Source organism: Esox lucius, chromosome 8 (genome assembly GCF_011004845.1).
Source record: "Esox lucius isolate fEsoLuc1 chromosome 8, fEsoLuc1.pri, whole genome shotgun sequence".
Taxonomy (NCBI): domain Eukaryota; kingdom Metazoa; phylum Chordata; class Actinopteri; order Esociformes; family Esocidae; genus Esox; species Esox lucius.
This window is the reverse complement of record NC_047576.1, coordinates 34,449,201-34,471,035: the sequence shown is the minus strand read 5'-3', so window position 1 is coordinate 34,471,035 and position 21,835 is coordinate 34,449,201. Positions and strand designations below refer to the sequence as shown.

General features: G+C 38.7%; 1 protein-coding gene across 4 annotated transcripts in view; it reads left to right on the top strand.

The window, feature by feature from the left end:
- Positions 1-550: 550 nt before the first annotated feature.
- LOC105030535 (serine/threonine-protein kinase N2) overlaps positions 551-21,835 on the top strand; it is a 69,665-nt gene continuing 48,380 nt past the window's right edge. Inside the window, exons 1-3 of one of the 4 annotated variants that reach the window (XM_013131734.3) lie at positions 551-1,018; positions 19,914-19,999; positions 20,138-20,211. In XM_013131734.3, coding sequence (XP_012987188.2) covers positions 20,158-20,211 — 54 coding nt within the window. In that variant the 5' untranslated portion in view covers positions 551-1,018; positions 19,914-19,999; positions 20,138-20,157. Of the gene's footprint in view, positions 1,019-19,913; positions 20,212-21,835 lie in introns of those variants that run through there. The other 3 variants (XM_034293740.1, XM_010904437.4, XM_034293739.1) reach the window with 3 other exon arrangements.

Genomic DNA, 21,835 nt, shown 5'->3' with positions numbered 1-21,835 from the left:
CACCAATGTTCACTGCGAACAGAGACTATCTGCCTCTCTTTTACCAGATTTGCTTTCTTTTGATTCAAACCATATTTTCTTAGGTACCGTTACATTCTGAACTTCTTCCATTTAAAAAAATATATAATTGTCTCGTCTCTTGCTGCTTCATACACAAAATAAGAGTAGCCACGTCCTTATTTGTTCTAGATTCAGCTCTTTGTTTGATACTCAAATGTATCACTTCCCTTGTGCAGGATAACATTTCCCGCCACTATGAGAGCCGACCACTTTTTTTCCTTAGGAGCAGGACACAGTATACAGAGGTTTTTCAGATGCTGGCCTTGGACCATCTGATGGTAGGAATTCATACACAAATCAGATTTATAGAATAGCGATGCGTTAATGCAACAAAAAAAGTACGTACTTCAGCTTTAAATCTATTTGTTGGCTGGACATTAATGACTCAAATGAAGGAAATGACTCGAAAGATTGGTTCTTTTTACTGAACGACTCAAAATCCGAGTCAGAAAAAGAGTCAAACTTCCCTTCACGACTGAATACTCAACTATCCTTGTGAAAATGTGGCTCCTGCCGCGTGGAGGAGTTGAGGGTCACATGACTGCAAATGTGAGAAATTAGTGTTGCTGGAATTTGCTGCATAGAACTTTTTGTCTAGAGCACATGTAGCGTTTTTAATTCGCTTGGTTTCTGGTTGACGATTCAAGGATGAGAGAGATTACAAAATGTTCAGCTATAGATACGGAGGGAACTACAAAAGCATGATTTGATATTGGATATTTTTAAAAAGCCGTAATTAAACCTAAAAATAGAGTCATGCAAAGTTCCTGGGCCACTGATCATGGAGAGAGAGGTCGTCGCACTGGTGATTTTTGTTTTACTTCATAGGAGTTATACTTTTGTTGAAAGTATTCTGTATACAGGAGGAATAATATTTGCTTACTTGTGACTCGTCCCATATCCTATCTTCCTGAGTTATTTTAAGTTAAGAACCAAAATGGCGGCGGATTCCATACAGGTAAGAAACCCCCAACAGAAAGAATAACATCTACCCATTGTTTTAACAATTTGTTAGACTATAATGACACATTTTGTTTTTCAGGGCAAAGTTTTCTCTGTGATTTATTGTCTATGTAATGTCTTGCTTTTAAAATTCATCCAACTGTGGCTTAGTGTACAATATAAGCAAACATGGAATCGGAACCCTTAGCATAATCCCTACTTTGATTTGTTTCTAACGCGGAAGTGAAACTATCAATATGATAAGGCGTATAATAAATTAAACGATTAATTACGGTCATCTCTACTTCAGCGTCTCCTAAACTAGTTGTACTAGTTGTACTCCATGTACAGACGTCTGATTTGAAAAGGAGTTCATCATAAAAATAGGTAACATTCAACTTGTACGTAAGCTATGTAGATATGTTTATTTTTATTTAACCAGAGTAACCAGTTGAGAACCACATTTAATTTACAATGGCATGACAAAGGCATTACGTTTGCAAGACGACACAGTTACACTTGAATGTAATCAGTAGACATTGTACAGTGGATTTGGCCATACATTTCACTGAGGTCCTACAGATTGATTGTGTGTAAGTGATACATATAGATTGAGAAGTGCTTAGCTCTAGTGATCAGGTAGCAGCTCAGACAATTGTTTGAAGAAATGAGTGGTGAAACTCAAGTTTTAGAGTTTAGTTATTCATTACAGTCAATGGAATGTGACAATGAAAAATGGATGGGGGCCAAAGAAAGTGTTAACATTAAGATCAGTGTGAGGTACAGTATCTACCAACACACAGCTTTCTATTGAGTAGGCAGGTTTTGTGAGTGAGCTGAGGTAATGAGGCGGTTTGCCTAAGAGGGACTTGTAGATAAGCTAGTTATAGTGAGAATATGGTGTTGCGTGTGCAAAGATGGTAACATTAGTGATACATGTTATAGGGGGCACTGGTGACAGACTGGGTGGCGTTGTGGCAAACATTGTAACTGAATGTCTCTGACTACATTAATTTATTGAGGTGACTCCTGGTAGCAATGTGATAAACTACGTTGCCAGGACTGGGATTTTTACAACAGTTTTTTTGCAGTGTGGGTGAAGGATGCGTTGTGGTAAAACAAGAGACCAACTGTGGTTTTGATTTTAGACTGGAGGTGGCTGATGTGGGTTTAGAAAGAGAGCGAACTGTGTATCTGAATACCAGGTATTGTAGGTATTGCTTCAGAGAAATTTATGTTGGTATTGTTTGTGGGGCAAGCAGCTAGATGTAATTTCTGCTTCTTTTACTGGAATTGGTATTTGGAGATTAAGAAATGCATATTGTATGTTATTGAACCAAATACTTTTGTTACTTAACATGATTAATCTTTTATGAAATGCATTCTAGATATATAAAAAATATATATTATTATATTTCTTTCATAACATTTCTAATTATAAAAATTAATATAAAGATAAGTCAAAAAAGCATTTGACTTTCAAACAAAACACTAACTCATTCACCCCAGGGAACAGGGCGACCAGCTGGTCTGTCAGTTACTAGGTTTGCGGTTGTTATGTCGTGCAATCACCCAATGGGCATCTGCATTTAAATTCCTGATACAACCAAGGACCCTGAAGACGGATTGTCAGCCACCCGCTTGGCTGTAATGCTGACCATGTACTGTTTGCGATTGGCATGGCTGGTCAGGGACTGTTTGCAAAAGTTGTTAAGTAAAAAGGACCACATTTGTCTACTCTAGCTGTAAACTTAGGACAGATGACAGTGCATCAGAGTTCCATTGTTCAAGTTCAAAAGGTTTATTAGTCATTTGCAATAACAAGTTACGGCAATGAAATGCTTGGTTTTCCTACTCCTGGCAGTGCGGTTAAAAAGTAACAGTAATTATAATAAAAAAAAAATAAGATGACACAATCAGTAATAAGACTATACAAAAACACACATCAATAATAACTATACAACCATAGTGCAATGTAAAAGTGACAGGGGTTCCCGAGTTGAGCAGCCTTATAGCCTGTGGAAAGAAGCTGTCCTGTAACCTGTTTGTTTTGAACTGAATACTCCTGTACCTTCTGCCTGGTGGCAGCTTGGTAAACCGTCCGTGGTATGGGGGGCTGGGATCTGTAATGATCCGTTTGCTCCTACACCTCTCTGTGTAGAGATCTTGCAGGGATGGTTGGTCTGATGCTCTCTGCTGTTTTAATCACCCTCTGAAGTGCTTTGCGGTCGAGGGCGGTGCAGCTGCCATACCAGGCGGTGACATAGCTGGTCAGGATACTCTCGATAGTGCATCTGTAGAAGTTGGTGAGTATCTTGGAATCCATTCCAAATCTCCTTAATCGGTGTAGGAAGAAGAGCCGTTTCCTGGCCACCTTCACCACGACGTTAGCATGATGAGACCAGGTCAAGTCATTACTGATGTTGACCCAGAGGAAACTGATGTTGTGAACTCTTTCTACTGCACCCTCATTGATGTGTATGGGGGCGTGGTCTCCCTGCCGCTGCTTCCTGTGATCAACAATCATCTCCTTCATTTTGCTGATATTGAGCTGGATGTTGTTATCCTGATACCACAAAGTCAGTGACCTTACTTTGTCTCTGTAGGCTGACTCGTCGGTCAGGCCTATGATGGTGGTGTCGTCAGCAAACTTAATGATGGTGTTGGAGACGTGAGTTGCCAGGCAGTCGTGGGTGAAGAGAGTACAGGAGCGGGCTCAACACACAGCCCTGGGGGGGAACCAGTACTGAGACTCAGTGAGGAGGAGGTGGCGTTGCCCATCCGCACCACCTGGGGTCTGCCCGTCCGGATCCATCTGCACATAGTGGGGTCGAGACCCAGATCCCTGAGCTTAACCGCCAGCTTTTGAGGCACAATGGTGTTGCAATCTGAGCTATAGTCAATGAACAGCATTCTCACATATGTGTTCCTTTTGTCCAGATGAGAGTGCAGAGTGGAGGGTCAGTGCGATAGCATCCTCTGTGGATCTGTTTTGTCAAGTGTTGCAGGCATGGAATCTGTGATGTGTGTTTTAACTAGCTGCTCAAAGCACTTTGATATCGAAACAGGTAAATTTTTTGCACTGAGGTAAACATTTTCGCTTTCGTTTGAGCTCGTAGTTAGCCTTCACAGTTGAGTGACTTGCACAAGTTTTAAAATGTTGTATTAAAAAACAATACCAGACAACTACGTGTCACATCACCACTCAACTCTTGACTGATCAACAGCACGTGAAAAGAGCTGCAAGTTAGTTTTTCTGTGCGTGTGCCAGATTACGAAACAACTGGAGGATGTCGAGTTTATAAAGTGATTATTATTTAGCAGTCTAAAAAAAATATTTGCGGTGTCCTGATCGTGACATTTGCTAGTTTGATTAGTCCCGACTTGACTTTTTACTGGCGCGGGGCCATCTGACCATCGTTATTGTCGAGCCTTGGGATGAGATGATTACCAGAGTCAAAGGCTTTGGCTAGGTAAATTTTAAAAAGCTGTAATCAACAGCAGATATGTCATTTAGGGCCAACACTGTCACTGAAGTATTCAGTTCCCAAAATACATGTTATTGTGTTTGTTAATTTATTTTAAATCAATCACATTTATTTATGATGCCCTTTTTATATCAGGAGTTCTCACAAAGTGCTTTTACAAAACACCCAGCCTGAAACTCCAAGGAGCAAGTAACAACAGTGTTGAAGCACAGTGACTAGGAAAAACTCCCTAAGAGGAGTATAGCATAAGCAAGGAGAACTGATCCAACCCCCCCAGCACTATAATAATAATCTGTAAATGTGGCTGCGTAGGTATTCAACCTCCACACAATTCCACATTTTTTGATAGAGCCACTGTTTGCTGCAGTAAATGCTTTAGGTCTTTTATGAAAAAGGCTTTGGCATTTAATTATTAAAACAAATGTAAAAATATGAAAAAGGATATTGATTTTAGGAAGTGCATCACGTGTACATGGGAAATGTACTGTATTATTATGAAATGTCATATCATAATTAAAAATAATAATAAAAAAAAGAAAAGAAAATGTAACCTTTATTTAACCAGTTAGGCCGGTTGAGAACAGATTCTCATTTGCAATGGCGACCTGGCCAAGACAAAGTGCAGATGTGCAGGACAAAATACAATTACACATAGAGTACACAATATACAAAATGAGGTAGAGTTTGAATGAAATACAAATGCAGTACAGAGTCTGTATACAGTTGCAAAAGTGATAAGGCAATACCAAGAATACAAAGTCTAGCTAAAATTGTAAAGTGCTGTAGAGGCCATTATACAGTTTGTGCAATGTGAAGCGTATTTTGCGAGCTAGGTCGGTTAGTATGCAAAGGTGGAGTGGCAAAGACAATAAATAGCATAACCCTAGGGCGTACCTGTGCAAATGGTATAGTGCAAAGAAGCAATAATATGAGACCAATGTTGCAGATAAGTGTGCAAACCTGCTAAGGGCGACTATGTGCAGGTTCAATGTGTGCATGATGGAGGAGAGTTAACATGTACAATGAACGGTCAGTAGCTTGGACAGATGTTTTTTAAAGGCAGTGAAGGAAATGATGTTTCAATCATTGGCAGCTGAGAACTGGAAGGAGTGGCGGCCGAAGGTGTTGAGGGCTTTTGGGATGACCAGAGAGATCAATCAAATGTATTTATGAAGCCCTTTTTACAACAGCAGTTGTCACAAAGTGCTTTACAGAGACACCCGGCCTTAAACCCCAAGGAGCAAACAACAGTAGTGTTGAATTTCAGTGGCTAGGAAAAAAACCCGGGGGAGGCCCCGGACAGGGCCCAACAGGCAGGAAATCAATCCACCCACATTGCCAGGCATCAACCAAAGGGACACCCACCAACCCCCTGAATGAGGGCTGCGTATTACCAGCAGCGTACAGCCCAATTGCACAAGTGCGCAACAGAGAGTCAACAACAAGCCAGTGACTCTTCCCCCGAAAGGCATTTGAGGGAGGGCATCCCAATGACGATGAGAGCCCATCTGGCAAGACAGCAAGGGTGGTATCAAGCCTGCTGGTCACCTACACGCCCCCGGGCCAGGCTACACCTAATTATAAACCGTGCTGTAGAGATGAGTTTTTAGTAGACACTTGAAAGTTTGCACTGAGTTTGCATTTCTAACCTTAATTGGCAGATCATTCCACAGGAGTGGAGCTCTATGAGAAAAGGCCCTGCCGCCAGCTGTTTGTTTAGAAATTCTAGGTTCAATTAAAAGGCCTGCATCTTGTGATTGTAGGTTACGTGTAGGTATGTATGGCTGGATAATTTCAGCAAGGTAAGTAGGAGCAAGTCCATGTATTGATTTATAGGTTAAGAGTAAAACCTTAAAATCAGCCCTAACCCTAACAGGCAGCCAGTGTAAGGACGCTACGACAGTAATGTGTTAATTTTTTTTTTAATCTAGTTAGGATTCTAGCAGCCGTGTGCAGCACTAATTGAAGTTTATTTATTAATTTGTCTGGATAACCAGAGAGAAGAGCTTTGCAGTAATCTAGTCTAGAAGTAACGAAAGCATTGATACATTTTTCTGCATTCGTTTTTGAAAGAAAGTTTCAAAATTTTGCAATGTTTCGAAGATGAAAATAAGCAACTCTTGAGACATATTTTATATGTTCTTCAAAGGAGAGGTCAGGGTCAAGGGTAACGCCAAGGTTTTTTTTACAGTTTTTTGGGATACGACCATGCAGCCGTCGAGGTTCACAGTGAGATCTGCTAACAACGCTCTTTGTTTCTTGGGTCCAAAAACAAGCATTTCTGTTTTCCTTGAGTTTAAGAGCAAGAAATTCTCTGTCATCCACTTCCTAATATCTGAAACGCATGCTTCCAAAGTAGCTAATTTAGGAGCTTCTCCATGCTTCATTGAAATAAACTGTGTGTCATAAGTGTAACAGTGAAAGTTTACATTGTGATTTCGGATTACATCGCCCAGTGGCAGCATATATAATGAGAACAATAATGGGCCCAGAACCGAGCCTTGAGGAACACCAAAGCATACCTTTGACTTGTCAGGCTCTCATCGCTATTTTTAGTGAGTTTGGTACACATCTGGAGGAAAGGGAGCAATTTATTATGTTCAGCATTGGCTGACCTAGCACAGGAAATAGCTCCTTAAGTAATTTTGTTGGAATCGGGTTTGTGAGTTTAGAACTCATTACAAATTTAGTTAATGTGTTGAGCGATACGGTATCAAAAAATTCAAGTGTCCCCATTGACACCTGGTCAGGGAGGTTCAGGACATTTTTAGGACAACTGACATTTTGAGGACCATAACTATTTATGGAGGAGTAAGTTATTTGTTTTCTAATGGTGATGATCTTTTCATCAAAGTAGTTCATGTATTCATTACAACTAAAGTGAAGACCCACTGTATCAAATATTTTTTTTTATTGTTTTTGTTCACCTCAATCAGGTTGGAGAAATAAGCTGATCGAGCAGACGTGAGTGATTTTCGGTATTGTAGTGTACTGTCAATCCAGGCTAGTCTAAATACTTCCAACTTGGTGGAGCGCCACTTTCGCTCCAATTTTCTGGAGGCTTGCTTAAGTGCTCTAGTATTGTCTGTGTACCAGGGAGCAAGTTTCTTGTTGTGTATTTCTTTTGTTTTTAGTGGTGCAACTGTGTCTAATGTATTTCGCAGTTTTGAGTATAGATCCTCGATCTGATCGTTTACAGATTTATTTACTGTGTCGTTAATGAGTGAACTTGTAAGAATATCAAGGAATTTATTTGTAGTCCGAGAATTTATAGTACGGCTTTTGAAACTCATTGTTTGCTGAGCAAGTGGATTTCTTGTTTTAACGGTAAATGTAATAAGACAGTGATGCGATAATCCAGGATTTTGGGGGGAAATTATTAGATCTACATCATCTATTTCTCGTGACAGGACTAAATCTAAGGTTTGATTGTGGCAATGTGTTGGACCTGAGACATGTTGGATGAAACCCATTGAGTCAATTATGGCTTCAAAGGCTTTTTGAAGAGGATCATTGGACTTTTCCATATGAATATTGAAATCGCCAAAAATTAGAATACTATCTGCCATGACTACAAGGTTAGACAAAAATTCTGGAAACTCATTGAGGAGCATTGTGTATGGCCCGGGGTCCTATAAATAGTAGCTATGTAAAACGATTTATCGGCCTTGTTAACTTTCATGAGTAAAACTTCAAAAGAATGAAACTCAGTGATATGTTTGAGAGTAAATTTATATTTACTGTCATAAATATTAGCAACACCCCCTCCTTTTCGGTATGCACAAGGGATATGATCACTAGTATAACCAGGAGGAGAGGCTTCATTTAAGGCAGTGAATTAATTAGGCTTTAGCCACGTTTCACATAAACCAATAACATCTAGTTTATGATCAGAGATGAATTAATTTACTGCAACTGCCTTTGGAGGAAGGGATCTAATATTTAGGAGTCCCATTTTGAGATGCGAAGTGATAGTCATTTTTAATTGTGACCGAGGTGGAGGAAGGATTCATCTTAATAAGGTTGTTTTTGTTAACACTACCTTGTTTAACTTTTCTCAGCCTGGAATGAGTCACAGTGGCAATAGGTAAAGCTGTACTAACTACTCTGGCTATGCTATTGAGAGACTCCACTATGATAGCAGGCTGCCTAACAGCCTGCAGCCTGACCTGCACCCTATCATGTTAAGGCTATAGGAGTGAGACTGCTGTCAATGTTCCTAGATAAAAGAAGAGCACCACTCCAGCTAGGATTGATTCCGTCGCTCCTCAGCAGATCGGGCCTGGCCCTATTTCTGGGAGAGTCCCAAAAAGATAACCAGTTATCTACAAACTCTACCTCCTGCGACGGGCAGTACTCCGTTTTCAGCCAGTGATTTCTGCCCAAGTCTGCTGTAGAGCTCGTCACCACCCCTAGCTGGGAGGGGGCCAGAGACAATTACTCGATGCGACACATCTTTCTAGCTAGTTTACACGCTGATGCTATGTTCTGTTTTGTAACCTCTGACTGTTTCATCCTAACGTCGTTGGTGCCAACGTGAATAACAATATCTCTGTACTCTCTATACTTGCCAGTTTTAGGCTTCGCTAGCACCAACCCCAGATTTGCGGCTACGTCGGTGGCTCTGCCCCCCGGTAAACATTGTACGATCGCCGGCTGATTCTTTAGTCTAATACTGCGTGTAATGGAATCGCCGATTACTAAAGTTTTGAGTTTTTCAAGGCCACCGGTAGAACATACCTGCCGATCATTCCCCTCCGAAGACTGCTCGGGCCTTGACTCCAGTGGGGAAAACCTGTTGAAAGTCTCAGTTGGATTTAGCAACGATTCATGTGTAACTGGTCGACGGCATTTCTTCCCAGTGACCAAGAGAAAGTTATTGCCCGGCTGCAGGAGCTGTGCCGGGGGGCTAACAAAACAATTTTTTCTTCCTGGTGGCACTGACGCATTTTTTTCTATTTCTACACTAGCATAATCCTTGCCTGACATTTGCGTCAGAAGCCGGGCCTCTAACTCTGCTATCTTTAACTGAAGACGATAGTTCTCCTCCGTATTGTTGCTACAACAATTACAGTGATAAGGCATTGTAATGATACTTAGCCTCGGGTGTTCAGGGGTGAGTAGTTCCGTTAATGATGTCCAAAAAGAGTCCTGGTGTAGTAAAGTTGGGTAAGGTCATCAGATAAAAAATATTGCATTGGTAAAACTCTTAAAATAGAATTTTGACCAATTAGTTAATATAGAGTATAATTTGAAAAGGTTTGGCAGGTAGCCAGGTAGGTAACAGCGGGCAGCGTACAGCACGTCAAAAATCCGCAAACTCAAACAATCCCACAATGCAGTTCGAGAGCACCAGTCAAGTTACAGGAGATGTATCTGCTTGAGCACAGGCTGCGAGTTGGTAAAGCTAAGGTGACCAGTGAGCTTAGGTAAAGAGGGGCTTTGCCTAGCAAGCACTTGTAAATTAATTGGTACCAGTGAGATAGGCGCTGGGTGTGTAATGATGGCCTAATGTGTGGAGGTTGCAGTGGTGGGTATTATATGGGGCTCCGGTAGCAAAACGGATGGCAATGTGGTAGACCACATCCAGTTTCTTCAGGAGAGAGTTCGAGGCTGTTCTACATTTGACTGAAGTTTAGGATTGGTACGATGGTCAGGGCAAGCTTGGCAGCATGAGTGAAAGAGTCCCTGTTGTGGAAATGGAAGCCAACCCTAGACTTAATTTTGGGCTGGAGAAAGAGTGAGCTGTCTAACCAGACACCTATATATTTGTAGAGGTCCATGTATTGTTACTCAGACCCATCAAGAGTGGTGATGCTAGTCAGACGGGCAGGTGTGGGCAGCAATCGGTTGAAAAGCATGCACTTAGTTTTAACAGAGTGCAGTAGTAGTTGGAGCTCATGGCATTCAATCTCTCCTGGAGGTTTGTAAGCACAGTGTACAGTGAAGGGCCGGGTGTATACAGAATGGTGTCATCTGCATAGAGGTGGATTTGAGAGTCGCCGGCAACAAGAGCAACATCATTTATATACAATGAGAATAGAGTTGACCTGAGAATCGAACCCTGTGGTACTCGCATGGAGACAGCCATAGGTCCAGACCGCAGGCCCTCCGATTTGACTCACTGGACCCTATCTGAGAAGTAGTTGGTAAACCAGGCCGGGCAGTCATTTGAGAAACCAAGGATGTTGAGTCTACCAATAAGAATAGAATGGTTGACAGAGTCAAAGGCCTTGGACAGGTCAATGCAGACGGTTGCACAGTAGTGTTTTTTTATCATTTGCGTTTATGATGTTGTTTAGGACCTTAAGCGTAGCCGTGGTGCACCCATGACCAGCATAGAAGCCAGATTTCAAAGTGGAGAGTGTGTGGTGTGACTCAAGATGGTAGGTGATCGGTTTGTTTATCAGACTTTGAAATACCTTAAAAAGACAGGGCAGGATGGATATGGGTCTATAGCAGTTAGGGTCTGAAGTGTCTCCCCCTTTGAAAAGGGGAATGACCGCGGCGGTTTTCCAGTCTCTAGGGATTTCTGAGGTTGAGAGAGACAGAGGGCTGCAATTATATTTGCGGATAGTTTTAGCAAAGAGAGGTCGAGATAATCTAGCCTGGCTGATTTGAAGGGGTCAAGATCCCTCAAGTCTCTCAAAACATCGACTGTCCGTATAGGGGTGAAAGAGAACTGGGGGGTGGGCGGGGGCTGGGAGTGAGGGGGAAGCTGGGGGAGGGGTGCTTGAGCATGTAGCTGCAGGGGCTACGGAGCCATTGGCCTTGGCAAAATGCTTATTAAAGCTTATTAATGGATTTGTCGGTGGTGATGTTGTTTCCATACCTCATTGTAATTAGTGCTACAGGATGCACATTTCTGTTTGAAATAGCTAGCCTTTGTTTCTCTGACTGCCCGTGTGTACCGGTTCCTGACTAATAATGTGCCACTTGTTCTGAATTGATTTTTATAAATCATTTCTTTATATTTTCTTTATATTACTTTTATATTATTTTGTCTCCTTTCATTCTCTGTATGCAACCACCTTTCGCAATCATAAATTGTCTCAAATGTAGGGAAATTGTTGTTGGAAATAGAACATGGGACCAAGACATTTTTTAAACACACTTTTAGCAAATCTCATATATCAATGGGGATTAAACATGTCAGCTATAAGAAATGCATGGAGAAAGTAATCTATTTATTGTAAGTGTTCCCCTTTGTGGGATAGAAAACTCTTTGGCAAATAAGCTTATATAATCAAGCAATCACAAAAAATAAAATTTCTACAGAAAATTAATGTGGTTCTGTCATACAGGTTTGTATTTTATTACAAATGTAAGTTCACATGGTTGAGTACTATTTTGCCTTCTGTTACATTCTTTACGTGAACCATACAGTGGGTTTGAGTAATGTCATGCTTTAACTGATTAAATTATAACCATTTGTACATTCATTGGCTAGGGTGTGTACAACGCCCTGATGGGCTATCAGTCACCTCGCTGTGACTTGTTGTATAAAGAAGGTAGACCGTTAAAGGCTTTCAGTTACTGTTTAGATTAATGCATAGTTTGGAAAACACATGGGCTCTTCATCCAAACTGCAGGTTCTGCGTGATGCCATTCCCTCAGCATTCTTCTGAAATGTTTAGAATACACACCCCTAAGAATTGTTCCTAAGCAATAGAGGTTTGACCCAGTACAATACATGGATGTATCTAATATGCATGTATATGCATCCACTGAATGTATATTCAAATGTTTTATCATTCCATTAATATAATGGCAAACCATATAAAATGGTCATGTCTTTTTTTTTTTTTAAATGCTGGCATGTATAATTCCTATTTACCTAGAAGTCCTTGTAAAGGGTCATGTTTTAAACAGCACATGGACACCTGTTACCCTACGGTGGGAATTAGCGAGTTATGCTATTTTAATGCCGCGAGGGGTGGGACGATATGAGAATTTCATGCCACGATTATCCTGACCAAAATGTATCATGATTAATAACAATCCTAATAACAACTCTTAATACAAGTAATTGTTCTGCCCTCTTCTATTCACACTTCTTGTTAGACGCAAACTGCATTTCGTTGTATTGTACTTGCACTTGTTCAATGACAAATTAGAATCTAATCTAAAATAAATATTGAGATATGCGCTCCACCAGTTAAATAAAACAAGTACTCAGGAACACTTGGCAAGAGATTTTTCAAGGCACTTATCTGGGGATCATGTATTTAATGTTTTATTTCTTACCGGTAATGACCTGCGGGTGCATGCACTTCCATCCGCATTTTATGTGCCTTATTAGCTAAGGATAGGCCTATTTGATGTGTTGATTCTTTAAAATAACTTCATAATTCATTATAACAGCTCCCCGTTTTGTTGAGCGCATCATGTACTGTGCAGATCGGCAGTGTTATTCTGGCCTGCGAACATTTCATTTAATTTGTTTTCTCTTGTCATTTTCAGCGGGAAAGCATTAACAATTAGCCTACAAAATAAACAAAATTATAATTACAAAGTGAGACAGCTCTGGAAAAAAATTCTGGTTTTACTATTCACAGGTATGTGTTTGAGTAAAATGAAAATGTTTGTTGTATTCTACAAACTACTGGCAACATACCTGTTGTCATTTAGAGTATTTATTTGTAGAAAATAACAGCTGGTCAAAATAACAAAAAAATTCATTGTTTTCAGACCTCAGATAATGCAATGCAAACAAACTCATTTTCATTTTTCAATAACAAAATGCTAATGTTTTAACTTAGAGTTAAGAAATCAATATTTGGTTGAATAACCCTGATTATTAATTACAGGCTATCACAGGCTCTTACAGATTATTAATGGCTGGCTCTCCACCAGTCATTGCTGTTGGGTGACTTTATGCCACTCCTGGCAAAATATTCAAGTAGCTCGGCTTTGTTTGATGGCTTGTGACTATCCGTCTTCCTCTTGATCAAATTCCAGAGGTTTTCAATGGGTTTCAGGTATGGAGATTGGGCTGGCCATGACAGGGTCTTGATCTGGTGAAAAGCTTTGATGTCCCCTTGACTTTGTTTTTATGAACCGCCGCCTTTGAAATGTTCAGGATGGAAACAACCTGACACTCACTGTATCCCTCGCCAGTAAAACCAGAATTGAACCCTTCTTTTCTTCACTCAAAACTTTTCTTTTCAACTCTTTTGTTCATGCTTAATAGTTATTTTTATTCAAATAACCTTTGTGATACTGCTTGCCCTGTTTTGCCATCCAGCTGGTCCTATTGCAAGAGGATAGTGTTGACGACAGCAGTGGTTTTTTATAGTTTTCCTTGTTCAAATAAATTTGGTTCAGGTAATCACCTAATCAGTACCACATTAAGTAAAAAGAGGTGTGCCTGTGTTGGAATTTAACAGACAACGGAATGGAATGGCTGCTCTGAATAGATGCTGATTTAAGAAAAATTAGGAGTGATCTTTTCATTTTTTCCAGAGCTGTATATGTATAATAATGTATATCCTATTCATATTTTTTACAATTTGCGGGGTTTCTTTTCTGCATGCATTTCTCATAGCTGAATGTCTTTTAGGATAAATATAATTGGTTTGTTTGATCTCAACATTATCTCAACATTGTTTCAACAGCTTATAGCGGGAAGTGGAGACGTGAATCAGAATCTTTTTTTGTGAGCTACTAATTGTAGTGGTTAGACTAGTAAGCCTACTGTTAAGGAATTGGAAAACTAGTTCATTCTTTGTATCATTCTCCATCGAAATAAATAGACTAAACCACTGTTGACTTTGTGTGCGAGGTGGTGATAATATAGAAGCACCGTAACTCTTGAGGGATGTTCATTTTAATTTAGCATACTATCAGACACCCCACATACCTTTGTAGCACATACACATATACACAGGCCAGGTAGACCTAATTCGTGCTCTAGCTCCTAGCTTCAAAGTGGCCATTGATGTTGCTCCTAGCTTCAACAAATAAATGAAAACGCTCACATTAGAGGGTGAGCGAGATGCGTTTATAATACTCTCTTCTTGGCTCCACATTTTAACATTTCTTTATGAAAATACTGAATTGTAGATTGTGAGAAATCTGACACTGAACCAGCTATAATATAAAATGTAGGTGCAACATCAATGGCCACTGTCAGAGAGGTTAAAACAATTTAGCGGACTTAATGCAGCCCTTTGGTCTTTCCTACACATTTCTATCTGGTATCCTAATTAGGGTGACAAAAATTAAGATCTGATTATCCCTCATGTCTGGCATATTTCGGATTGGATATGGCAGTTGAATTGGGTATTGATTTTACAACAAATCAGAGGGATTTATTGGTATCTAATAAAAATGTCACGCATAGAGTTCGGCAGGGATATATATTTCGTGATCCCACGAAGACCTTGACCTTACACTGCAGCTACTGCTGCCAAACATTGACCGTAAAATTAAAGTAAAATACCCTAATTCAAACAATGTGTAAAAACATTAAATTTACTGAAAATGTCATTAAAATATTTACAGAAAAACACCGTTATTTTACAGATTTCTCCCAAAACATTACGATCAATCATAAAGGGACAATCCTAAACATTCTACAGAAAAAAAACATTATTTTACAGATTTTTCCCAAATAATTATGATCAATCACCTTCAATAAAAGGGACAATCCTAAAAATTCTACAGAAAAATACCATTATTTTACATATTTTTGCTAAATTATTATGATCAGACACCAAAATATGATCTTCGAAATTACTGTGAAATATCCTCAACTGAAAACATACTCAAGCAATACAAAATATATACAGAATTTTCACTGTTTCAATTAAAATGTCGTAACTACAAATAAACACCACTATTGATTCTAAAATCCTTTTATTAAATGTATTCAGATGTAAATTTACAATATCAACCAATTATTCACAAACAGTTCTTTAGAACCCCCCAGGAGGAACTGAAAAACAAAAAATTTTACTTCTCCATGTGTTTAAGCATTTCTATCAAAATGAGGTCAAGATTTCCCCTTTGAAATGGATGGAGGAAGCAACAAATTGTGCTTTTGAGCTGAAGGAGTTGTGGTCTTCTTCATTCTCCTAACCCTTGGGGGCTCTGTATAAGGTAGTTCTGATAACATTTAAGAATCCTAACTATACAGTGTATTTATTTAAAAAATACCACAAAAGGTCAATGAATCTGTAACAGAGGTGCAACACAGAAAGATCAGACTTCCTCCAAATGGCCAGTAATCATCTGGATCTGCTCCTGGAGGGGACACACAAAGAGAGAAAATATTACTGAAAGGTCTTTACTGTAAAAAGTAGAATTTTCTTTATTGTTCATTTTAAATGAACACTGCTGGACTTTCAGTGTTGTAGCATTTTCCCAAACAGCTGCAGAAAATAGTGACTACATTTTAAATGGAAAAAGCAACTCAAGAATCCTCAGGTCCTCAGCTCTTCACTGTGGTCAAGCAAACCCACACCCACAGATCAAGCTGTGTGTACGTTAACACAGCTCCCAGCTAAGAAGCTACAGAGAAGATTTCTGCTAAACACATGGTGTAAATGACAACTTTTCAGGTCAATGTGGCTTGTCTGGACTTTTGAAAACTTGGATTACGATAGACAAGCATTATGAAGGCCTTTTTATGTTTTTGTGAAGTTGTTTTTTAACGTTTGAAACAAAGCCGCTGTTGACTACAGTTGTTTGGGAGGATGCAGAAAGCTGTTCTCATGTGAAACTCCAGGAGAGTTTTGTGAATTGAAAAAAATAACCTGACCTTCTTTTAGAATGAGGGTTTGGTAATGACTGATTTTTAATTTAAAGTGAGCTACCTTTGTAAACAAACAACATTTACATTTTCTATTAAAGTTAAAGGTTTTTACCCAGAAAGGATGTTAAAGTCTGTTAGGGTTAGAGTTAGTTTAAGTGGCCATTGGAGAGCTAGTTCCTGGATAACTTTGGGGAATGACCAGCCAACTTACATTACTGCACACTCCCATTGTGTTACAAATACTACTGGCCAGCATGATGGAAAAGTCATAGAAAAGGGATTCATGTTTATGTGTGGAATGGAATTCATGTTTGTGCCACTACGTACATTTTCATATTTGAAAGAAGTTGTTTAACCATTGTTAACCATTTGGCACCACTGGATTCATACACAGCATATAGAGGAGTACAATATTGTTTGTCTTTGTGCTGACAAACTGGCAGTACTATGGCCACTAGTATGCACCTTATACATTCACAGTCTTTATGTCAGGATAACATGAATACTCACTGGCTCCTAAGATCTTGTGGCAGGAGACTTTTCATTTGCTGTGTGAAGTACAGATGGACACAGTGAAGTGTCTGTAATGTTAGTACCATAACGTTAATGGTATTATAAATATTTGCTGCCTGTAAACATAACAAGCAAACCATCTCAACTAAAACCACACTCAATATTAACCTTGTGTTTTGCTAACATGAATCATGCCAAGCTTAACAAGCTAGCTAATGTTAGATAACGTTAAGTTATCTAATTAAGTTACCTGTAACATCAGTTAACTTTAATTACTCAGCATTTAGCTAACCTAACAGTCTGACAACGTTACAGTCTAAATTATGGGTATGAACACAAACATTACGTTAGGTTATTAACTTAGAAAAAGAACAGGGAAATGTTTTCTTACCTGATATCGCCAGGATAACGTTATAACGTGAAGTTAATGCTAGGAGAGCAAACAGATCCTGACTCTTCCACTGTGTCCATATTCCCATTTTTGTTCTCCGTTGAAATCCCACAACTCATATCCACTCAAATAATAATTTGGCATGCAGATGTAAAATAATCCAGGTAATGATCCACGTAATTCATTGGGAGTGGAGCGACAGAGTAGCGCTCAGTGCTCATTGGCCAGTTTGCTGGATGACAGCCACATTGACCAATCATACAAATTCAAATGGTTTTATCAGATGGCTTTAACACTGTACCTATTGCCAAAGCAAGCGTTTGGATTTAAAAATATTAATAACAATAATAGGAAACAATATTTACAATAAATTAGTTATAATCTATACTTTTTGTAATACTGTAACTATGATTGACTCAATCACAGTCACAATCAATCAATCTCAGTCTAAGTAATTAATCACAATGAATCAATCAATCTTTCTATCAATAAGTTTGTGTCAATTAAAATTGTCATTAAAACAGTAATAAAGTAACAGGCTTCAGTTAAAACAAGTAGTCTGTTGTCAATATAACAGTAATAACAAAGAAGAAGAAGTTAGAAAATAATAAATAAAACATTTAAATAAATACATAAAATAGTAGGGGTACTGTATGTGTTAGAAAATGAAAATAATACAATAAAATAAATAAATAAAATAGTGTGTGTGTATAAAAAAACACACAAAAAACATTTAAAAATCAATTATTTTATATATGTATCCGAGTTTCCACTGGTTGTCCTCAGTTCGTGGCACGATGAGGCATGAGACAATTGTCAGTATGGAGATAAACCTTTATATAACGAGCAAAACATTTAATAACGGGCAAATATCATAATTATTACAGTCATTTTCTGTAAAAAAATGGGAAATAACTATAGTTATCTGTAATTTTACTGTTTTTTTTTTTTTTTAGAGTGTAGGACACTTTCTTGGCAGACAGTGAAGCACATTCAAGTGGTTCTAAAATGTTTATTCATGCACATCCTCCGGGAAGAGACCGATAATAGGCTGGTGGAAATAATGGGTATTTTCGTAATTCAAGATTGCATTCTTGGAATGGAGAGTTTGGAAAAAGTGTAGATTAGTATAATCTATACAATACAATTAGTTAGATTTGTGCTCCAGCAGTTAAATAAAACCGGTAGTCAAGAACACTTCGGTGACTGGCAAGAGCTTTTTCATGTGGGTGCATGAACTTCCATGCGCATTTTATTTTATATTAGCTAACGATAGGCCTATTTGATGTGTCGATTCGTCATATTAACTTCATAATTCATTATAGCAGCTCCCAGTAAACATGACCATAATCCCCAAAAAACATTCCAAAGGGTACACTGTACATAAAGAACAAGATTGCAAAAAAATAAACATTAACAAAATTAACTGCCACTAAGCATGCGGGGATATCAATAATAAAACAGAAATATTCTATTTATGCAGGTTTTTTTATGTAAACTGCGATTCTTGTTTCTAGATAAAATACTTTTATTTGACAGGACAAATGTTAAATGAAGGTTTTAATGTGTTATTTCTAACTAAATTTTGTTGTAATTCTGAAATATAGATAATTAAATGTAAAATTTAAAGTAAATTACCGTAAAATAACATGTCTTTTTTTATAGTGTATTCATATTGTATAACATTTTCAGTTTGTTAACAGGTTTCTTCTGCTTGCATCTCTCGTAGCTGCATGTCTTCCAGGATTAATATAATTGGTTTGTATGAGCTCAACATTGCTGACAACTGCTTATTTTCCACGATAATGGAATGGAGAGTTATTTGCATATAGCGGGAAGTGGAGATGTGATCGGAAGCTTTTTTTTTTGTAGACTACTAAGTGTAGTGGTTAGACTAGTACTGTTGTTAAGGAATTGTATTCTTTTTAAAGAAATGTACTTGTATTTAAAGGAATTCTTTAAATCATTACAATACAAACCCAACTCAAGACTATATTTAAGAATTTAATTTAGATTTTTATTTAAATTGACATTCTTTTATTTACTCTAGCAGAGCCCTTTGGCTTCATTGACTATACATTGCAGAGGATGCAGAGAGTTTGGTGGCGTAGTACAACGTGAGATGAGTTGTGCGCTCTACTTGTAAAAGAAAACAAGCAGTCAAGGAAATTTCAGCAACTGGCAGAACTTTTTTTAAGTCCCTCATATGAAGATTATCCCAATTTACGATTATCCCTGTTATGGAATTCCTTCACAATTTTATTTTCCATTGCGATTAGTACTGAAATTGTCTATTGTCCCATCCCGCTTAGCACTTTTTTTCTCTTTGTCTTTCCCACTCTCCTCCTTCCTTCTCTCTCCTTCCTCCCTCCTGAAACTACAATTTTACATTCTTCTGTAGGAGTCTGATTTAACTTTCCAATATGAAACTTGGTAAACTCTGAGGCTTCACAGAGGCATTTGCAAGACTGTCTTTTTTGTTTGTAGTGTTTGGTCTTTGTTCTTTAACAAGACTTTCCTTTTTGCTGTGACCTGTTGATGACCTGTCAGTTAACATTACAACATGATCAGTATCTTTCTGTCAAGAGGACAGACTGAGGATACGTTTTCATTGTTGTGTGTTTATATAATATACACCTATTTTTTTCTAATCACATAGTATTAGACTTATAAAGTCTGCTGCTTTGGGAACCACTTTAAGGCACTGCTCCAACCTACCCTAGGGTGTAACGGTACTTAACTTGTCTGCTTGCATCAACAGGATCTTATCCAGTATAATCCTTAATGGGATTTGTCTCCTCCGAACTGCTTATCAGCTATTCTGACTCTCAAGGAGCTGTGCAGACGGTGAGAAAACAATCACCACAACTAGACTTGGCTGAGTCGCTACAGACTCCTCTTCCCACCACCAACTAATATGGCCACGCTTCATGGTAGTGGATTATACTGACTCTTCTGTTTGTTGTTAACTTGTTTTGGACTAAGGAGACCAAAGGGGAGCGTGTATGGTACACCAGAGAATGCTTGGATCAGTGTGTACGTCTGGACTTGACGCCATGGTACTGTACCTTCTCTGCTCTGTTTTATTACCTCCCCTGAGTAAATGTGAAGTTCTCTTTACTTATTATGATGGGAGAAGTCACATTTCTTTGTTCATTGGGTTGCTGGTGACAGTTCACTCAGGATGGAATAGCTGATCAGGGTCAAGCAACACAATCTGCTTTGTTTCATGCTGCCTAGGCACATCATTACATAACGTCAACATGCGTGTCTAGTGCTGTGTTAATGTAGATTTCTTTGTAAACCCTGTTTGAGTGACTGGGACATTTGCTGTACATCCTCAGTTCTAAGATGTTCATGGAAGGCATAGTCTGCGTTGCAAAATCAAAGAATGTTGTCATACTCTCATTTAGTCTAAACATGGGAAGTGCTCTCTAATATCAAATAAACTGTTAACTGCTTAGGCTACAACAAGTGAATAAAGTTCATATTGTTATGACCGAAATATTTAACAGACTACAATTGGCTTTTTTAATTGTTTAACATCTGCTTGGTTGTCTTTGTAACCTACCTAACAAATGCCCGATTTTTGACGGTATCAGGTGTAGTTGTCCGGCAGATGAAAATATCAATGGCCAGAACTGTCCAGTGGGAAACATGTCAAAATTAATAAATAAATAGATTAATAGCATATTAAATTGCTTAATATTGTGTGACCTATTTCTGTTGCCAAGAAACAGTGAGCCTCTGCTCAATCTTAGAGTAAGATGGGTATTCAAATCTGGCCCTCGAAGCCAGTTCCAATCCATTTCTTCATTGCAACCCTCTAATCAGGGACTTATTCAGGCTTAAGACACCAGGTGAGTCCCATTAATGATGATGTAGAATAGAAAACCAACAGGCGCTGGCCCTCGTAGGGTAAGATTTGAATGCCCCTGGAGTAAGACATTACTTAGTACTTGTCATGAACCTAACCATGGCACGAGATTCAAAAGCCTCACACTCTGGCAGCAAGTCTAGCATACAACTCAAAAATGTCAAAGGCGAAGCAGACATCCCCAGCCCGGTGTAAAAAACAAAAGAAGCAATGGTGCAACTGAGGCCAGCAAGACCACAGAAAAGCATAGTTATTTGAAATTGCCTAGTTATTTGAAATTGCCTTTTCTTACGTAGCAAAACATGTTTCAATGTTTAATATGCAATGGTGTAATGTGGTGGATAAAGGTTAACCCTTTTGTATGTTACTGAGTGGACACGTAGGAAAACTAGTGTATGAGAATCTATGACCCAAGTGATAATTTTATATCTAATAATCTGACTCCATGTTGTTTGTAAACATACGCAATTATAAATTACCATATTATACTGGAGGTTCATAGAAAAGGTAGCTGATCTTTCCTCACAAGCCAAACATTTAAAAGGTTGTTTGTTTCAAAGCCTACATTGTCCTCAATACTCGTCATCAGTTAAGTACAGAAAACAAGGGATTGTGAAGCAACCTGGAACTTAGCGATGACCAGTCTGGTCACTTTGATTTACCTATGTGTGTGCGTCTGTATCAATTATCATTAGTGCCCAAAGGTGTAGGTCGTTTAACATGAACCATACAGTTAAATGGCATGTATTCCCGATTTCGATCAGGCAATTCTGTAATAATTGCGACAGCCCTAGTTGTAGCCTATA